General features: G+C 41.3%; 2 protein-coding genes across 10 annotated transcripts in view; both read right to left on the reverse strand.

The window, feature by feature from the left end:
* Positions 1–3667, reverse strand: part of cd82b (CD82 molecule b) — a 47836-nt gene extending 44169 nt beyond the window's left edge. For 2 of the 7 annotated variants that reach the window (XR_009768521.1, XM_061676189.1), the window contains exon 1: positions 3524–3664. The gene's annotated coding sequence lies outside the window, so the exon portion shown is untranslated. Of the gene's footprint in view, positions 1–3523 lie in introns of all 7 variants that reach the window. The other 5 variants (XM_061676185.1, XM_061676186.1, XM_061676190.1 and 2 more) reach the window with 3 other exon arrangements.
* A 5296-nt stretch (positions 3668–8963) lies between these two features.
* The window catches only part of LOC133402462 (tumor protein p53-inducible protein 11-like), a 35992-nt gene continuing 27641 nt past the window's right edge, over positions 8964–17314 (reverse strand). For all 3 annotated transcript variants that reach the window (XM_061676191.1, XM_061676192.1, XM_061676193.1), the window contains 5 exons: positions 16136–16194; positions 15238–15286; positions 14833–14929; positions 11848–11949; positions 8964–11171 (listed from right to left, as the gene is read on the reverse strand). In XM_061676191.1, the coding sequence (XP_061532175.1) occupies positions 11038–11171; positions 11848–11949; positions 14833–14929; positions 15238–15286; positions 16136–16194 (441 nt within the window). In that variant the 3' untranslated portion in view covers positions 8964–11037. The remainder of the gene's footprint in view (positions 11172–11847; positions 11950–14832; positions 14930–15237; positions 15287–16135; positions 16195–17314) is intronic.

The raw sequence follows: 17314 nt of genomic DNA on the forward strand, positions 1-17314 counted from the left end.
AAAAGCACAGCTGGAGAAGAGACAATTATCCAAAGGCAGTTGCCTTGGAGAAGGTCAAACCGCATGTTAAGAGCAACGAAAAAAACATTCAACGCTCGAGACTTTTTTTTTTTTTTTTTTTTTTTTTTTTTTTTATAAGAGACTCGTGGCTAACACCTCAGATCTTTATAAGACAATAGTGGGCTTGTGGTATGATGTAAAATTTTGTGATCATTCTGACTAATTTTGAGAGAGAATTTTGTCAAGAGATAGCCGAGATCATCAGGACTGTGGTGTGGTGAAGAAGCACTGTGGTGAAGAAGCATGCTAATGTAATCAAAAGCAAATGCAAGCTGGGTTTCCTTGTTGCAACGAGTTTGCAAAACAGTAAACAGTGTGACTAGATGTACAAGCTTGTAAAAGTGGAACCAAAGCCGCCTAAGAATAAAAAATTTGAACATGTTACGGTGACATCTGCTTCTCAGCTAGTTTGCTACTCTGCGTCACAGCCACATAAACATGACTGCACAAGTCTCCATGTACGACTGCATCTCAGTAGTTTCCCAATGAGCACTATTTTCCTTTCGAGAAACAGCTGTAGGCCAGACCAACACCACATACAACAGTAGGAACACTTTATGGAACTCCATGGCAGCAGGACATGAAGGCAGTGCTCCAAAAGTGCAAAGTAAATATTTACCATAGCCAGGTCTTTTCCTTTACTGGGCACACTCAAAATATAACTAGCCATGGAGGTTTAGATCAGGGGATGTCGTCAATCTTTGTCGACTGTGGGCCTGTGAAGCCCTATGAGACTCTTTAGTGATTGTGTGTCTTGTGTGATACACCAAGGACAAGTATTCTTACTGCAGAATGCATAGTTGGTTCAGCGAATACTAAACAAATGACTTGTCAATGTGTTAATCTCGAACCTGGCATGCCAATAATTACTTTTTTAAATGAGAGCAACAATAGTAACTGTCTGGAAAAGGAAATAATTTGATGTTCTTTTAATGAAGAAATTTTGTAGCCTCATAGCATAATTGCCAAAGTCATTTTTACTTGACTGTCACAGTATCAATTAAGTTCTGACTAACATTTCTGCTATGGTGGGATCCAAACTAAACCCTTCATGGGTCAACATTTTTTACAAGCTTGCGGTTTTGCTTTGAATTTCAGCACCATTGGCTGTGATCATTTACTGCCTGGTCATAGATTTCATCCATTTTCCATACCGCTTATCCTCACTAGGGTCACGGGCGTGCTGGAGCCCATCCCAGCTGACTCTGGGCGAGAAGCAGGGTACACCCTGAACTGGTCGCCAGCCAATCGCAGCTCATAAATTTCAGCAGTAAAATATGTCAGAAAAGACATCAGAAAATGTGTACTTTGTTGTGTAAACAAATCTTGTATTTCGCTATAAAACATTTGGACCGGATGACTCAAATGGCAACAATTTTGTGCTGAGCCCTAGCGCAACAAAGCCAACACCATATAATTGATAGTCATGCAAGAATATAATCCTTAAAGAAGATTTTCTTTGTGAATTGATGGACTGCGGTCGTGTAGATGAAAGTACAGTATCATAACGCAACAAATTAAATAGGTTACAGTGTAGCTTTCCACAATGAGAGCAGAGCACAGAAAGGAAATGACAAACCTGTTAGTTCCTTAGCCACTTTTACCACATCGATAGTACTTAAAGCTGGAGATGTGGCTCATATGGTTCAATTCTAAGGGACCTTTCGTCCATTCAGTGGCCATTTCAGTATCAAAAACAATCATCTGAGGAAAATATGTATTTTTATGATCATTTGTGATTTTTTTCCCCCCAACAATTCCACTGCGCTTGTGTTAAGAATTGAATTGTTCCCCAGCCCTGTACTACAGGCAGTGTGAGTGGCAGATGGTAGTATGTCTAATGGACCAACCATGGATCAAAAACAGCCCTGAAGGCAACAGGCCGAGACCTACCTCCAGCCACCGCTGTGATATCAATATCTGGCTCATTTAAACATCTGTTAAATCTGTCTTCTGGCATGACCCTCCTGCACTACTTTGGTAATAAAGCCTTTAATATGGCCAGAGAATGCTGCTTTAACCTCGACATCAACACAGGATGTAGTTCTTTATCTTCATTGACGTGGGGATTTGGTAGTGCAGTGGTTCATCACATAGCAGGTAACTAAGTCAACTGAAATATTCCAGCTTTCCTGTGACCCTGAACAGGATAAGTGCTAAAATTAAAAATTAAAAAAAAGGATGGATAGATGTGGATGATACAGGACCATACAGGTAAGAACAAAGGCTTCTCTAGTGATATCATCAAAAGGTTATTTTAAGTGCGCGATGTCATGGTATATTTCGTCTCGACAATGATTCATCGTGAGTAAGAGGGGGCTCCCAGTTAGCATCTATGAGATTTTGACTGGGTTTTGCCACGACAATCTCACACCATTTACAAAACGAAATGAATACGGATTTAGATTGCTCATCTGAGTCTGCTGGTCAGCCAAAATGCTGAAGAAGGGGTTAAAAAACAACAACAACAACAACAAAAAAACCCTACTGAAATAGTCAGCATGGGTTGCTGTGTTGTAATTGCTCTTGCTACAAAGGAAATGGGTGGGTAGTACTGTAGTACATGTATTGTCAAAACAAATTGTTTCCCAAACCATCTTAGCCTTATTTGCCAAGCCACTCTGTAATAAGGCACCTTTTTTTCCTTTTGTATTTAACATGCCTGTTGCATCAAGAGTACACACTCACCTCCCACAAATCTGCATCTAATGGCAGTCAAGCTGTGTGAACGAGTGTTTTGATTGATTTATAATGTAATTATACTTTGTGGTGATATAAAGCAGTAATAATACAAAGTGCTAAATGAGGCCCATTTAAAAAAAATGTTTTTTTTTTTAAAAACAACCAAAAAACTGTACGATACAATCCAGTTCTACCCACTGCAAAATACAATAAGCAGTTAAAAGCATCTTTCTCAAGTCATTTTTCTAAATATATATATCATAGAAAAGCATGATAATCTTTAAAAAGGTAGGACACATTGGATACAGCTAGTTGACTGGGTATCATGTGGCTAGGGATAGTAATATAATACAATATCGTGCCCACTAAACGTACTGCTGCCAAACTTAAATGCTTTGTAACCTATTTTCAATGTAAAACTAAAAAGGTATGGACCATCGAAAACCTAATTGCCAATTCACAATGTCTACGTAGTTTATTCAATGAGACTTCAAAAGGCGGCCTACGTTAACTTTAAATGAAATTTCATAAACCTTGATTCGGGTTACATGAGCTTCAAGTTTCTAAAAGGAGATTATAGAAGAAAAACGCCAAAAATGTTTCACAAAGCAATTTGAAACGTCAACATTTTTAGATCGGGACAAACAAACAAACAAACAAACAAAAAAAAAAAAAAAAGATTCGCGGAAGTAACAGCGAAAAAGCGGCAAACAAACAGTAACAGTGCACGTTTAAAACCATGATTAGCTGGATGACATCAACAATATGACGGCACACTTACTGTACTTGGTTTCTTTCGGCGGTGGTAGAAATTCACCGAGTTTTGTCGAGTGTCTTCAAACAACCTTGTAACTCCAACGGGTTGCTAGTTTCGAACGTTTGTGATTGTGTGCGTGCGTGGGAGTGTGTGTTCTGAGAAACCAGTTCACCCACTCACAAAAACACCCCCCCGCACGGCTGGCTTGGTTTAACCCACTCCTGTCCATTCACTGCCATGGCGCGAGCAGCACTACGCATTTCGTATGGACATCGTGTACATGACTAGAAATTCCATAGATAATTCAATTAAACATGCATTCCATGCTAATTTAAACTGTCACCGTACTAAAAAAATATATATATATATTTTTAAAAACCTTGATTCTTTTTAATAGACATCATCTGAGTTCCTCGTTAGTATAGCGCACAGCACAGATATGAAGACTAGATGTAGCCAGACTAGCAGCCTGGATGACCGACGTGCCTATGTGGCGGCCATGTTGGGAAGGTCGACGTTCCCATCAAAGGACATTGAACTCAAGTTGTAATTTGCTAATTTCTCAACCGAATTTCATGAAGTTTTTGTCAGTGCCAAAGCGTGTAATAAGAGCACTTAAGGGGGGGGGAAACAAAACCCTCCCCCAAAATATTTTTTATCTATGAAAGATTATACCCAGTTCCCTTGTTGTGATTATACAGCAATTTATGCAACCTTGCAAGCTCTGCGAGACCGTAGTTCGATTCCCTGACGGTGAGATGTCCCTTTTTGAAGGAGCTCATGAATGCTACCCAATGTTGTAAATACCCTCCCGTAGCGTCGGAGAAATCCCCATGATGCCAAGCGGCATTTTAAATGGTTTTAAAAGTTTTGAATAATGCTTTGTTTTGTATTACTTAACCCCAAGTAGTGTTAATAGACTTCATGCGTGTTCATTTCCCCACTTCTCCTCATTGTGGTTTGTTTACTGTTGTTTATTATTTTGCACCAGGAGTGAGTCTCATCGCGACCAATGACCATCCTCATTGTTGCTCACTTCTACAACTCGGTGACCAATGTCTGCTGTTGTTCTTTCAAGTAAAGCTCTTCATCAAAGCTACGTTGCCTCGTTCTCGTCTTCACGACTCACCATTGCCACAATAAATTGGTGCTTTTGTTTCGTTTAAAAAAAATTTTCATGTCCAAAAACAATGAATGGAAACATGCACACGTATACAAACTTATAGCACCTCTGTTCGCATTAGCAGTTATTCAGCGTAATTGTGAGTTACTTTGTAATAACTGCTTGACCCAGTTCTAAAACTACAGCGTGCAGTTAGATAGGTAGCTATGCCTACACCCTGAGAGCTCAAGGCCATTATTTAAATTCCCGCATATTATGTATTTTGAGTTCATTAGTTGGGTCACGGGTGCAGGAGCTTTCCCTGCTATAGCTGCTACCCCCGCGACCGACCCCCCTTGATAAGCAGAAGAAGATGGATGGATGACTGGATATATTTCCGCGGCTCAAACATGTAGGAATGTATGGCCTACGTAAGATGCTAGATGTAATGGTATTTGATTGACAGTTGAATGTCGAGCGGGGCGTGGTTTCAGAGCATTCAGTGGACGTCCCCGCACCGTTTTTTTCACGATTTTAAAGTCTTGTTTTATATGCATGATTTTTTTTTTTAAATTAGCTTTTAAATTTGGCAGTGTTGTCACCGACACTCTTCTGTGGTGTGACAAATGTAAGACATTTATTTGCACTTTACAGGGATTTTAGTGTGTTCGAAAGCCTAAGTAACTAAGTTATTTTAAGAAAAACACTTTTAGGCCATAAATATAAAAGAATCCACATGGAAAAGCTGCAAGTAGAGGAGTAAACGAGTATGCTTTATGCTGCGTAACCTCAAAACTGTACAAAAGTCTTAGGCCACCATTAGATTTGTTTATGTAAAACCATAATGATGATATGTATAACTAGAATGCCACTAAGTAGAGCGGAAACCACGACCAATGTTGAACCATGACCGAAAGTTTGTTTGTTTGTTTGTTCATCTGTTTGTTAATTAGCAAACCACTTCCTGGTCCATGCAGGAGAGGGAAAAGCCAGGAGGTGCCTTTAAGATTCTGGAGATTGGACTCAAATGGCCATTATTATTTCTAATAATAATGAAACATATATCTATATATATATATATATATATAATTTTAAAAAATTACATTTGAATGGCCCGTTAATAGTAGGTTTACCACGGGGTTTTGAGAGGGGGGGGGGGGGGGGGGTAGGTCTCTAGGTCTCTATGTGTGAGTGGCAAATATGGTGGGAATGCATATGCACATGGACACGTGGGAGCTTTTTGCCCCCACCACACACATTTCCTGTGTCACACAATCATGTCTTTTCACCCCTGAAAGGTAAAAGGGAAAATGACAAATAAATATAGCTATAAAATCATGGGGAAGACAAAAATAATAATTGCCAAGGGCTGTTGGTATGTTCGAGTTAAGACATGCAGGTTCAATCAAAATGGGCGGGGACACACATTGTAAACAGACGGTTAAATTACATAACAGCTATGTTGTTTCTTTGTGGAAACATGTCCAAACTGGGTTGGAGGTTTGCTGTTATGCTCACTTAATGAACAGGACTGCTTTGCGTGGAAGACGTTCAAGGTCAAGGTTGTCAGCTATCAGATTTAGGAGATTTAAACGTAGGTCACATTTGCTGCTTATTACAAATGTGAGAAGTTAAAACATTTTTGGGATTGAAGTCTTTGAAGTGAACTTCAAGGCGTGAAGATGACTCATTGGCACATCTGCCATCAACTTGGGCTGGGACCAGATATAAATATCCATCGTATTTTTATTTATATATTTTTAACAGTACTCCATCAAGCTACCAGCATAAAAAAAAAGCTACATTACAGTTGTTGCACTTTTAGTTCTACAATTTTTTTTTTTTTTTTTTAACCTTTCAGTAGAATACTGCATTTCACTGAACTGGTCTGAACTTTTTTTTTTTTTTTTTTTTTACTACAAATAACACATTTTGTTCATCTGTATGCAGTAATGTATAGTGACAGGCAGAATTACCGGTAAATGCTCCTCCACAAGATGGAAGAACGTATAATTAACCTGCGTATCCACCAGCTCATTCATGCAAAAGAATAATATCTTTGTTTTCACGTAAACAGGCCCAGATTTCACACAAAGTACATTTGTGAGTAAAATTAGACAACATCCTGATTTCAGTACGTATACTTTGTGACAATGATTAGTGGTGTGCCGTGAGTGAAATGTAAAATGTGCCTTGGTTCAATTATGGTTGCAAAACACTGGACTGCTGTCTTAATGTAAGAGAAATGTTTTTCGAAGAGAATTATTTTCGTTCATTTTGCGGATTACGTGAGACAAAACAACCCAATTAGGAAGTGACATGAAGCTCGCACTGTTGTCAGACACAAATAGAAGAGCAACTAGTTGTGTTTGTATAAGAATTTAGCCTAGATTCCATTTCTTCTTCTACTTCCACTTTTCTTTGCCTTTTTCAGCAGTGCTGTGGCACCATGCTGCCTCTCACAGGTCAGTCTTGGTACCACGACAGACTTGTTTGGGGGAGGGGAGGAGAGGAGAGCGCCAGTGCTGGAAAAGTTACTTTTCTACATGGACTAGTTCAAAGTTCAGTTAACTGTTCCAAAAGTGAATTAGTTCCGTTCATAGTTTAAAATTGAAAAAAAATTAACTAAGTTCACGGTTACAAAAATGAACAAGCTCATAAGTTTGTTTGTTTTTTTCCAATATTGTATGTTGCTGATGGGCTATTACCCTCAAAATACTGGCATTTCATGAATTCATCATTCCATTGTTGCCACCCATTCAGTCCACACTAGTAGCCAGTTGCAGCTTTCACCCTATAACCTAAAAAACATGAGGGAAACCTTTTTGCTTGAATGGTCTTTTTAAAAATGAGGACTACGGGACTTTTGTCCTTAATGTGCAAACAAAAACACGTGCAGCGGACATGCTCCCCGCAACTGCATTCTTCCGTGCGGCCCTGCTGTTCGAGATGGCCACTAGAAGACGCCTACTGGACCCTAAATTAATTAGCAGGTCCCGTCGAAATCTTGGTTTACAGTCATCAAAGTCCTTTTCTTCGTTTGAACCGCTCCCCCAATTGGCCAAAAGGCACAGCTTGACAAATGTGCACGCAAGTACTGCAACCCGTGAACTTCCATTCAGTTGTTTGTTAACCAAAGATAAATGTCTGTTTTGATATTTGACAAACTCTGCAGGAATATTCCAAATGTATGCCTTGATGTCTGTGGCAGTGTGCCAACTTTACAGTGGCAAGACTGAGAACATTTTGAGCCCAACAGCACACGATGTCCTATTTCCCTTTTTACACGCCTATTTTTCCTCTTCTTTCACCAGTATCAGTGTTGTTTTTCTTCCTGTAGTTAGCCTCTTTGTGTTTCCCTGTAGATCCTTCGTAGATTTCATTAAATATTCTATAAAATTCCACTCTTGGTTGTGTTTTGAGTTTAAGTAAGCCTCTGTCATCTAGAACTCGTATTTCATAAAATGTAGCAACCTTCAGATTATGAGACTGATAAAAGGTTTGTCGTCGCTTGGTCCTACATTTTTACACACACAAAAAGTGACACGGTTCCCCTTTACGAGACAAAGGAGTTTGATTTTATCGTTAAAGCGTAAATCGAACTAACCTGGAAGTGAACACAGGCGTTTACTTTCCTTCCTTCCAAATTGATTACATTTTTATCCAAACCAATACACGCTACACACGCAACACAGTATGACAGGAACGATGGTGAAAGGACATTGGTCACACATTCCTTGCAACTCTGGCTGATTATATTAAACATATTTTTTTCTTATAATAAACAAAATAAATTCCACATTATGACCGTACGACGTTTTAACTAAAGGATTCCGATACAAATAATTTTCCTAATGAACACATTCACTCCCATTTACGGAGTGTCACTGAACGCATCTCGCGCATTTTCACATGAATGGCAGCTGCACTGAAACGGTTGCCAAATATGGCGTTTAGCCCCTGACATATGAAGGCTCATACTGTATACAGAGTTCAGACGGCTTTTGTCCCGGACGTCCCTGACTAAACCTGTCACTCTTTTCGAAAACCATTCACAGATGTCACAAGGAGTGCATTCTCAATAATGTCCTCTGGCAGAAAGGAACTAAGTTCAGTTCACGTTTGCCCGAAATATGAAGTAGTTAATGAACTTCCGTTTATTGAACTCGTTCAGGTGCAACACTGGTCGGCGATGGTATTGTTTCGTGTGATACTCTGTGTTGGTCATCGTTAGTATATGACACACAATAACAGTAAGCACGTGTGGATGGATGTGGGGTCTCATTTTCAAAATTGGTTTAGATGTTAATCAGTGTGTGATTCCCATTTTGGTGCAAAACAAAACAGAAGCAATGGCATCAATTTGGAAGTCTTCAAAATTGACAAGTGTTCTTTATTTCAAACTAACAATTTCATTTGAGGTACATGATCCACAAACAGTATATACATAAGAAAACAATGCTACAAGTTGAAAGCATTTGACCTGGAATGCCATTCAGAACAGAACAAAAGCTTTGGAACTGTATCAGAGTTAAACAACTGCTCTTGATCTTCCACTTAACTCAACTGAGCAACATAATTTTCGGAGAGTAATGTCAGAGAACAGCTTTTTGGTTGGCCTTCTCTTGGTCATCATACCCCCTCCACCCCAAAAATAAAGCCTATTTGCCCTAAAATAATGCACGCCACAGACCTTTGAACATTTCAAAAGTCTGATGATTTGAGGCCTCTAGTGTAGGCGGAAATGGAATTACTTTTTTTCCAACCCCTTAATTAGCGTGGTAGTAAGGACAGAGTAGTAGGCTTAAGCACACTGTCGCTGGGGAGAAATGCATCCAATTAAACATTGGTAAGAGATAATTACTACTTTAGAGGAGTGCAGGAGACCTCACCCATGTATTCCCTATCTGGAGTTAAGACTCACCCAAGTAACAAGCACGCGTGCATGCTGAAAACTGAACTTGCAACTGCTAACCCGCAATCACTCAGACCTCAGGACTACTCCCATCTGGAGCGTGACCGAGGGACCACCTGGAGGAGGCCCGGTGTATATTCATGAATTTAAGCTTTGTTTTCAGTTACATTTTAGATGGTTCCCTCGACCGAGCCCAAGGCATAGAAAAGCACAAGTTCAGAGTAAAACCTTCACTGAACTGGAATGAAGTCAAATCACTTGGATGTAGAGTGTTGTGGAGGAGGACTCAATTGCCAAGTACCTGTGACAAAGCACATAACCTTTTTTCCTCAAATACACCAAATGATTTATTTATTTTTAAATATGTTGACTTTCACCAATGTGAACATATCAGTTTGATTCATTGGTTGCTACACTGTCTCGGCTAATTCGGCACTGCTCAATTATTATATGCATGACGTCAACAGACAAGAGTTGCTTATATAGGTACAAAATTACACGTGCGAAACCTTAGATTTACCTAATACTGAACACGTTCCCTGTCTGCTTCATGACACTACCACATGTACTTTTATTTACATATACACCCAGTAAACGTCAAGATGCAGTGTGGGTGACAGTTTTAAATTGCTTTAAGGCAAGGCTACGGATATGGCGTTATATAAAAATTGTGCTACACCACTCATGAGGAACCAAAGCAGTTTTGTGCTCTAAAACAAGGACTGCTTGTGATGCCAGCTCAACACTAAAGGTCAAATCTACTTTGCTTATTCTGCCTTTAATGTTGAGGAAGATCATTACTGGTGTGAATATACTGTACACAACATTTACTCTTCGCTTTGGAAGCATTGAGTTGTCCAAAAAAAAAAAACACTTTGCTTCCCTGTTGACACTGAAATACAATGCGACCCCAGTTCTGTTCACCGCTGTGCTTATTCTGAAAGTCAACAAAAGACTTGGCTTGTTAGGCCTTTATCCGAATTTTACTGAGCGCTGTTGACGCTTATAGCATTTTAGCAAACACAGTGTGAATAAACAGAACAACAAAATCCAGCGCAAACTATTGGTCCTCCGAAGCAGTCATTTGAACTGTAAATTCGGAAGGATTCTCACGGTACATTAGCAACCAAGTGAGAGACTGCCATGTACAGTACATAGCTGATAAACAAGGTGACACAAGGATACAATGCAATACAAAGTGGCTTTTTTTTTTTTTTTTTTTTTTAACAATAACAGCACTCAATAGGCATTCGTGTCATGGTTTGACCTCATACTCCTCTGAAGGAAAGAGACATTTATTTCATCAAGTATGTAATGTGCTCATTTGTTGACTACTTGGGGGGGGGGGAAACACTACGCTAGGTCCCAGGGATTGATGGAGCAAGGAGAAAAGCATCCCACTGGGAAAATATATCGCTTCAACCAAGATCCATTTCAAATAATAATCCAAACCTTGCAACCCCGTTTTGTGATCTCTGCTCAGCAGTCCACTCCCTTTATCCTTGGAGCATGCATATCAGCTCAGACCTTCTTTGGCTTGCGACCCAGGTGGTAGTAGTAAGCCATGGTGACCACCAGGAAGAGGACTCTGCTGAGAAGCAGCAGTACGGCAGCATTGGGCAGCATTCCAATCTCTATGAAGGTGATGGATGTCACTGAAACCACAAAGCATCACATGATTATTAATAGACAAAGGCACAGTGGCCATGGACCTGCAAATGCTTACCACTGTATACCAAATCCTATATGGAACGCTCCTGTTGTTACAAGCATACCCACCTACATGTAAAGGGGTTGTCACTTCACTAGATTTCTTTGCTCAACAATGGGGGGAAATTATTCCATTGGTTGATTGAGTCGACGTTGGTTAGAGCAAAGTAAGACATCCCCGTTTTGCCTCAAGACATGATTAGTCAGCTATTCCACAGAACTCACCTCATTTACTCGCTTGTCATGCCCATCCCTATGAATGACGCTTGATTTAATTTTTGGGAATGCCACTATATAAGTACAAGTGACAAACCTAAAAGTTTTTGTAAATACTTGTTTCTTGTGGAATAACAGTAAAGGATTAGTGCAGCTGGTAGATTTTGCAAAAAAGGCCTGAAACAAATTCCCTCAATAGCTTAAAAACCCAGTATAGAAAAAAACAAACCCTGAAAAATGTTGGGTGTAACTCGACACGTTGAACACTAGAGGGCAGTTTCCGCACATGAATGCGAATAATACTGCACTCACAAACGCGTTTTAAAAGAGATGCTATCTGCTGATCTTTTGAATACAAACGACAGGAACTGTTCAAGAGAATATTGTGTGGGGAGCTGTGAATACCAAGAAACTGCACTGCAAAGTAGCAAGCTTCACTCAGCAGAGTCCACTGGATGACGCTCTTCTCTGCCGTGTAGAGGCCGTTCCACATGATAAGGGCCAAGCCTGCATGGAAAGGGTAAAAGAGATGGGAAAATTGTGAGAAAAATGGGACCAGGAGCATTGGAATAAACCACAAAATAGACAATAAAAGATCCCTACACATTCAATGACAGTGGTTAATAAAAACTTATTGTTAACTGTGACATTGCGGACGTGATGACATAACGGTAATTGGTCTATCGATTCAGTTAAACGCTTTGACTTTTGGATTTTGATCCAAAGCTTGTGTTCAATTTCATGTTGTTCCTTGCCATTCTTGTAGTTAATTCCCCTGCATGTCACTCCCGTGCTGCACACAGACAGACACGCCAGTGAGGCTATGGGAACGAGCGGGGCGGGGGGCTTAAAGGTGGGAGGGTTGATGGACCGTATTGTCTCCCTGCCAGAGAGTGGCTGCTTGGTTGATGAGACCCCATCCTTCAACCCCATTTGAGACCCCATCCTTCAACCCCATTTGCTGCTGCATGTCTAGGAAGAAATTATCCCCCTGCCCCTTTAACAATAATTTAGTGTTTTGTGGATTTGGAGAAGGCGTGTCCCTCGGGGAGTCCTGTGGGGGGTGCTTCAGGAGTATGGGGTACCGAACCCCACGATACGGGCTGTTCGGTCCCTGTGCGACCGGAGTCAGAGTTTCGTCCGCCTATCCGGCAGTAATTCGGACTCGTTTCCGGTGAGGGTTGGAGTCCGCCAAGGTTGCCCTTTGTCACCGATTCTGTTAACTTTTATGGGAAGAATTTCAAGGCACAGCCGAGGCGTAGAGAGAGTCCGGTTTGGTGGCCTCAGTATTGCATCTCTGCTTTTTGCAGACGATGTGGTTGTGTTGGCTTCATCGAGCCGTGATCTCCAACTCTCACTGGAGCGGTTCGCAGCCTAGTGTGAAGCGGCTGGGATGAGAATCAGCACCTCCAAATCTGAGACCGTGGTCCTCGGTCGGAAAAGGGTGGCGTGCCCTCTCCAGGTCGGGGATGAGCTCCTGCCCCAAGTGGAGGAGTTCAGGTATCTTGGGGTCTTGTTCACGAGTGAGGGAAGAATGGAATGGGAGATCGGATTGGTGCAGCGTCTGCAGTGATGCAGACTTCGTATCGGTCATTGGGGAGAATCTCAAGAGTAGAGCCGCTGCTCCTCCGAGTACGAGAGGAGCCAGATGAGGTGGCAGGGGCATCTGATTCGGATGCCTCCCGGACGCCTCCCCGGTGGGGTGTTCCAGGCACGTCCCACCGGGTGGAGACCCCGGGGACGACCCAGGACACGCTGGAGAGACTACGTCTTTCGGCCGGCCTGGGAACGCCTCGGGATCGCCCCCGGAAGAGCTGGATGAAGTGGCTGGGGAGAGGGAAGTCTGGGCGTCCCTACTAAAGCTACTTCCCCCGCGAGCCGACCTCGGATAAGCGGTAGAAAATGGATGGATGGATTTATTCTCTCTTTGTATATATGGATTACTTGGTTTGTTCCCAACATCTGGTGAAATTTCCATGTTTCTATTTTTTGTGACGTGTGAAATACTTATTTCAGCCGCTGTATTACGATGCACTAGTATTTCTTGAGTCGTACCCACACGGTCATTTGGATTACGTGTCCAATCGGGTGTGTTTATACTCAAATGAGGAACTGAAGCGCTCTAACAGCCTGGTTAAGCGGCATGGCTTTGTATAGCCGCCCCAAAACTGTTAAATACTTATTTCAGCCGCTGTATGTGTTCCCCGCTAATTTGTCCCCATCAAGCCTAGCCTGCAACACAGTCTATTTTACGTGGGTTATGCTGTCACTAGGCCTGCACTACTAACCCTGTAATAACAAACAAAGAGACTCAACTACAGCTATTACAGTAAATGCTATGCATTGACAATACAGTTTTTGTTAAAGGAAGCAGCAAAGCAAATAAGCCATATTTACTCCACAACATCCTTTGTCCTCTGCTGATTGACTGCAATTGTTAAAGCTATAATCCTTAAATTCTGGCTTCCCCAAGGCTGGAATTCAGTATTACTACAACAGATACCATCGCTTGGCTATGACGTAGGGGGCCCCTTATATGTGATGATTTTACAAGTTTTTTTTATTCCATTTTTAAGGACAGCCAGTGGGGAAAAAGATTGATTCTTCAACAGAGGCAATTGTTGTAAATTCACTGTTATTCATGCGTTTTGTGCATGCATTGCTCGGACGTTGCTGAATTTCATTTATTTTACGTCAGGCACCTTGTTGGGCAGCTTAAGAGTTCCTCGGTAAAATGTACAGATTTTCGTCGCGGCAGACGGCTTTTGTTGTTTTCTTGTATCATCGAAGCCTGTCTGATTTGTGGTATATAATATCAGGCAGTACAGGCAGTACAATGCGGACATTATTGCTGTGTTTGTGCATGCATTGTTGGGTGCGTGTATTTGTCAGGCAACTTGCTGGGGAGCTAAGTGGTCCTCGGAAAGAGGTTTTGTTCGTTCATGGCAATTATTATTGTTTTTGTTTGCACGTTTTCGAAAAGAATGTTCGTGACCAGAAGTTCTGCTCTACAGGACATAAAACATCCTGCCAGAAGAAGTGATGTATGAGGAAGCAGAAGCTACTCTTGAATAATCTGCGGAACACTGGCATGCCCCTATAATAAACTCAAGACACAATGAATGAAATTAGAGTGAAAAAAAAATAGAAAGCCATTACCCATTACCCCTAAGGGATTTTTTGCAACCAACTGTAGCCTATATTATGAATGCTTGGATGGAGCTGTTATGTTATGACTACACTTCACAAGAAACCCAGTGCAGTGTTGAGAACATGTAAAGGAATAAGCCTTAAAACATCATGTTTCCATTTAAGTACAGCTGCAAAACATTCACTAAACTGGACCGTTGTGTGCATTTATGTTTTTTGCACCTTCGGACCAAAACTCACTGAGCAGTGCTCCTCCATAAAGGCGAACGGAGAGGCTGGTTGTAGATAGTTCCTCCTCAAAAACAACCTCATATAGATGGTTGGGAAAAACCAAGGCCTGTGTAGGAAAAGGATGGCACAAACCTCATTATTACAACACAGCAACATTGTCCCGTGCAAATGTCCCTAAAAAGAGCCCTCAAAATACAGACACTGCGCTGCAGTCGTCCCGTTTGTGAGCTAGAAGCACCGTTGCAGCCACGAACACTGGAGATATTGAACATCGACGCAATGAAGCAGACAAAGACTGAACTGTTTCTCAAGATGCCTCATGCACGACTGACCATTCATAGTTGCACATGACACAATGACTGAAAGGCACAATTTTACTCTGCATATTGATTGCTTAATTTCTGCAGCACTTACCATCAAGGCAATCGCCGTGAAACCCACTGCCGAGGTTAGCAACCACATCCTAAAGGAGGAGACATTGTGGAGTATTAGCATTGTAAGTAATTAAGATGAATTATTGTTTTAGTGGTGTTCTTCATAAATAAGCATTTAATGAACTGAATAGTGAAATATGCTTGTCTCTTGAAAGGCAGATAAATGCCATGACCACCTTGTAGTTACAGATACCATTAGAAAGCAAGAAACTCTTAATAACCAGTTGTATTTCATGTTAAAAGAACACCAGACACCATTAAAAACTATATATGTAGATGATTATATTGCATGACTTAATTATATTAAAAACATATCAATAAAAGCGCTGAGACACGATTATAAACTAACAACTTGAGGTAACGTGACATTGGATTTTAGGGAAACTTGGTTTGAGCCAATCCAAACCAAGAGGAGGGTTTTAGAATGAGGTGGCCATGTCCCTGATGGAGTGTATTTAAACGAGTCTTATTGGAATTGTTCAGTATTTTTGTCATGCTGGCGAATTGCTCCTTTTGTTTGAGGCCTCGAATAAACATTCAGTGATCAGCTCAAGCTATTTGTCTTTTGGTTTCATGTCAAGTCTTAGTCGAAGTTGACTTCTTAAACCTTTGAGAGCTAAATTCAAATTCAAGTCCATCGCTTGACCACCATATTCTGAGGAGAAGCAGCCTCAGGAGCAGAAGGAGAGCGGACGGAGGCCGGGGGACAGCACCTCACCCGATGGGTGCCACCCGACAAAGGAAGCGACAATTCGAGACACCGCAACGTAACATCACGGCATTGCTTTTCACAGGCCCCGATCTTGAACTTTACTGTGAGTGATGCAGCGTTCACTGTGTTGACACGCTGCTGACTAACCGAGGAGCTGAAATCTCACCTCAGCCCAATTGGCTCTCGAACGGCAAACTTCATCTCATTTCCGAGCATCTGACTGATCTAGAAATCAACACAGAAGAGGGAAGAAATGAGTTATGACAATGGACAATTAGTAATTAGTGAAACCTTGACATTTACATATCCAAATGATAGTTACAGTATTTACTGAAGTAGCAAATAACAGAGAAGAAAGTGCCCTCCTTGGAGGTGTAACTCCTGGATGAGTAAACTGGCATGAATAAACACTAATTCAAAAAAAGATAAGACAAAATTAGAGACAGGCTGAGTGACAGAAAGTGCTCTTATGATGTTAATTAGAGACTGTAAATGACTTTATGTCCTTAATGAGAGCCTGAAGATTAAGAAGGGATGCGTCATAACATCATCATCTTGTGAATTACGGGTGAGTAAGCACCAGCCAATTGACTCCCAGGAGACAAATTGTTTGCTGCAAATTAACTTCATTCAAGCAACACTAGTACCGTATTTTCCTGAAAACCAAAAGGCAAAATGACAAATTAAAAGTTAAGTAAAATCACCATGCCTTTGGACTTACTAACAAGATAGTATTTCATTAAACTTAATGCACACTACCAATTGCCACATGCAAGTTGTAGTATCCGTTAATAGGGGCATGTTTTACAAAACTGAATTATAAAAGTATGTACAAGCACAAATTAATAACATGTTTAACTACCAATATCTGGCTTCATTTGTTTTTACAGTACCATCATCATTAATTCAGATGATTTAGACTTTCTTGGAGTCGGCACGGTGACCGACTGGTTAGAGCGTCTGCCTCACAGTTCTGAGGACCCGGGTTCAATCCTCGGCCCCGCCTGTGTGGAGTTTGCATGTTCTCCCCGTGCTTGCGTGGGTTTTCACCGGGCACTCCGGTTTCCTCCCACATCCCAAAAACATGCATGGTAGGTTAATTGACAACGCTAAATTGCCCGTAGGTGTGACTGTGAGTGCAAATGGTTGTTTGTTTGTATGTGCCCTGCGATTGGCTGGCAACCAGTTCAGGGTGTACCCCGCCTCCTGCCCGATGACAGCTGGGATAGGCTCCGGCACGCCCGCGACCCAAGTGAGGAGAAGCGGCTCAGAAAATGGATGGATGGATGGATAGACTGCTTGGTAACAAACTACATTGTTCAGCTCCTTTACCAGACACAATGTC

The sequence above is a fragment of the Phycodurus eques genome, chromosome 5 (assembly GCF_024500275.1).
Source record: "Phycodurus eques isolate BA_2022a chromosome 5, UOR_Pequ_1.1, whole genome shotgun sequence".
Lineage (NCBI taxonomy): Eukaryota > Metazoa > Chordata > Actinopteri > Syngnathiformes > Syngnathidae > Phycodurus > Phycodurus eques.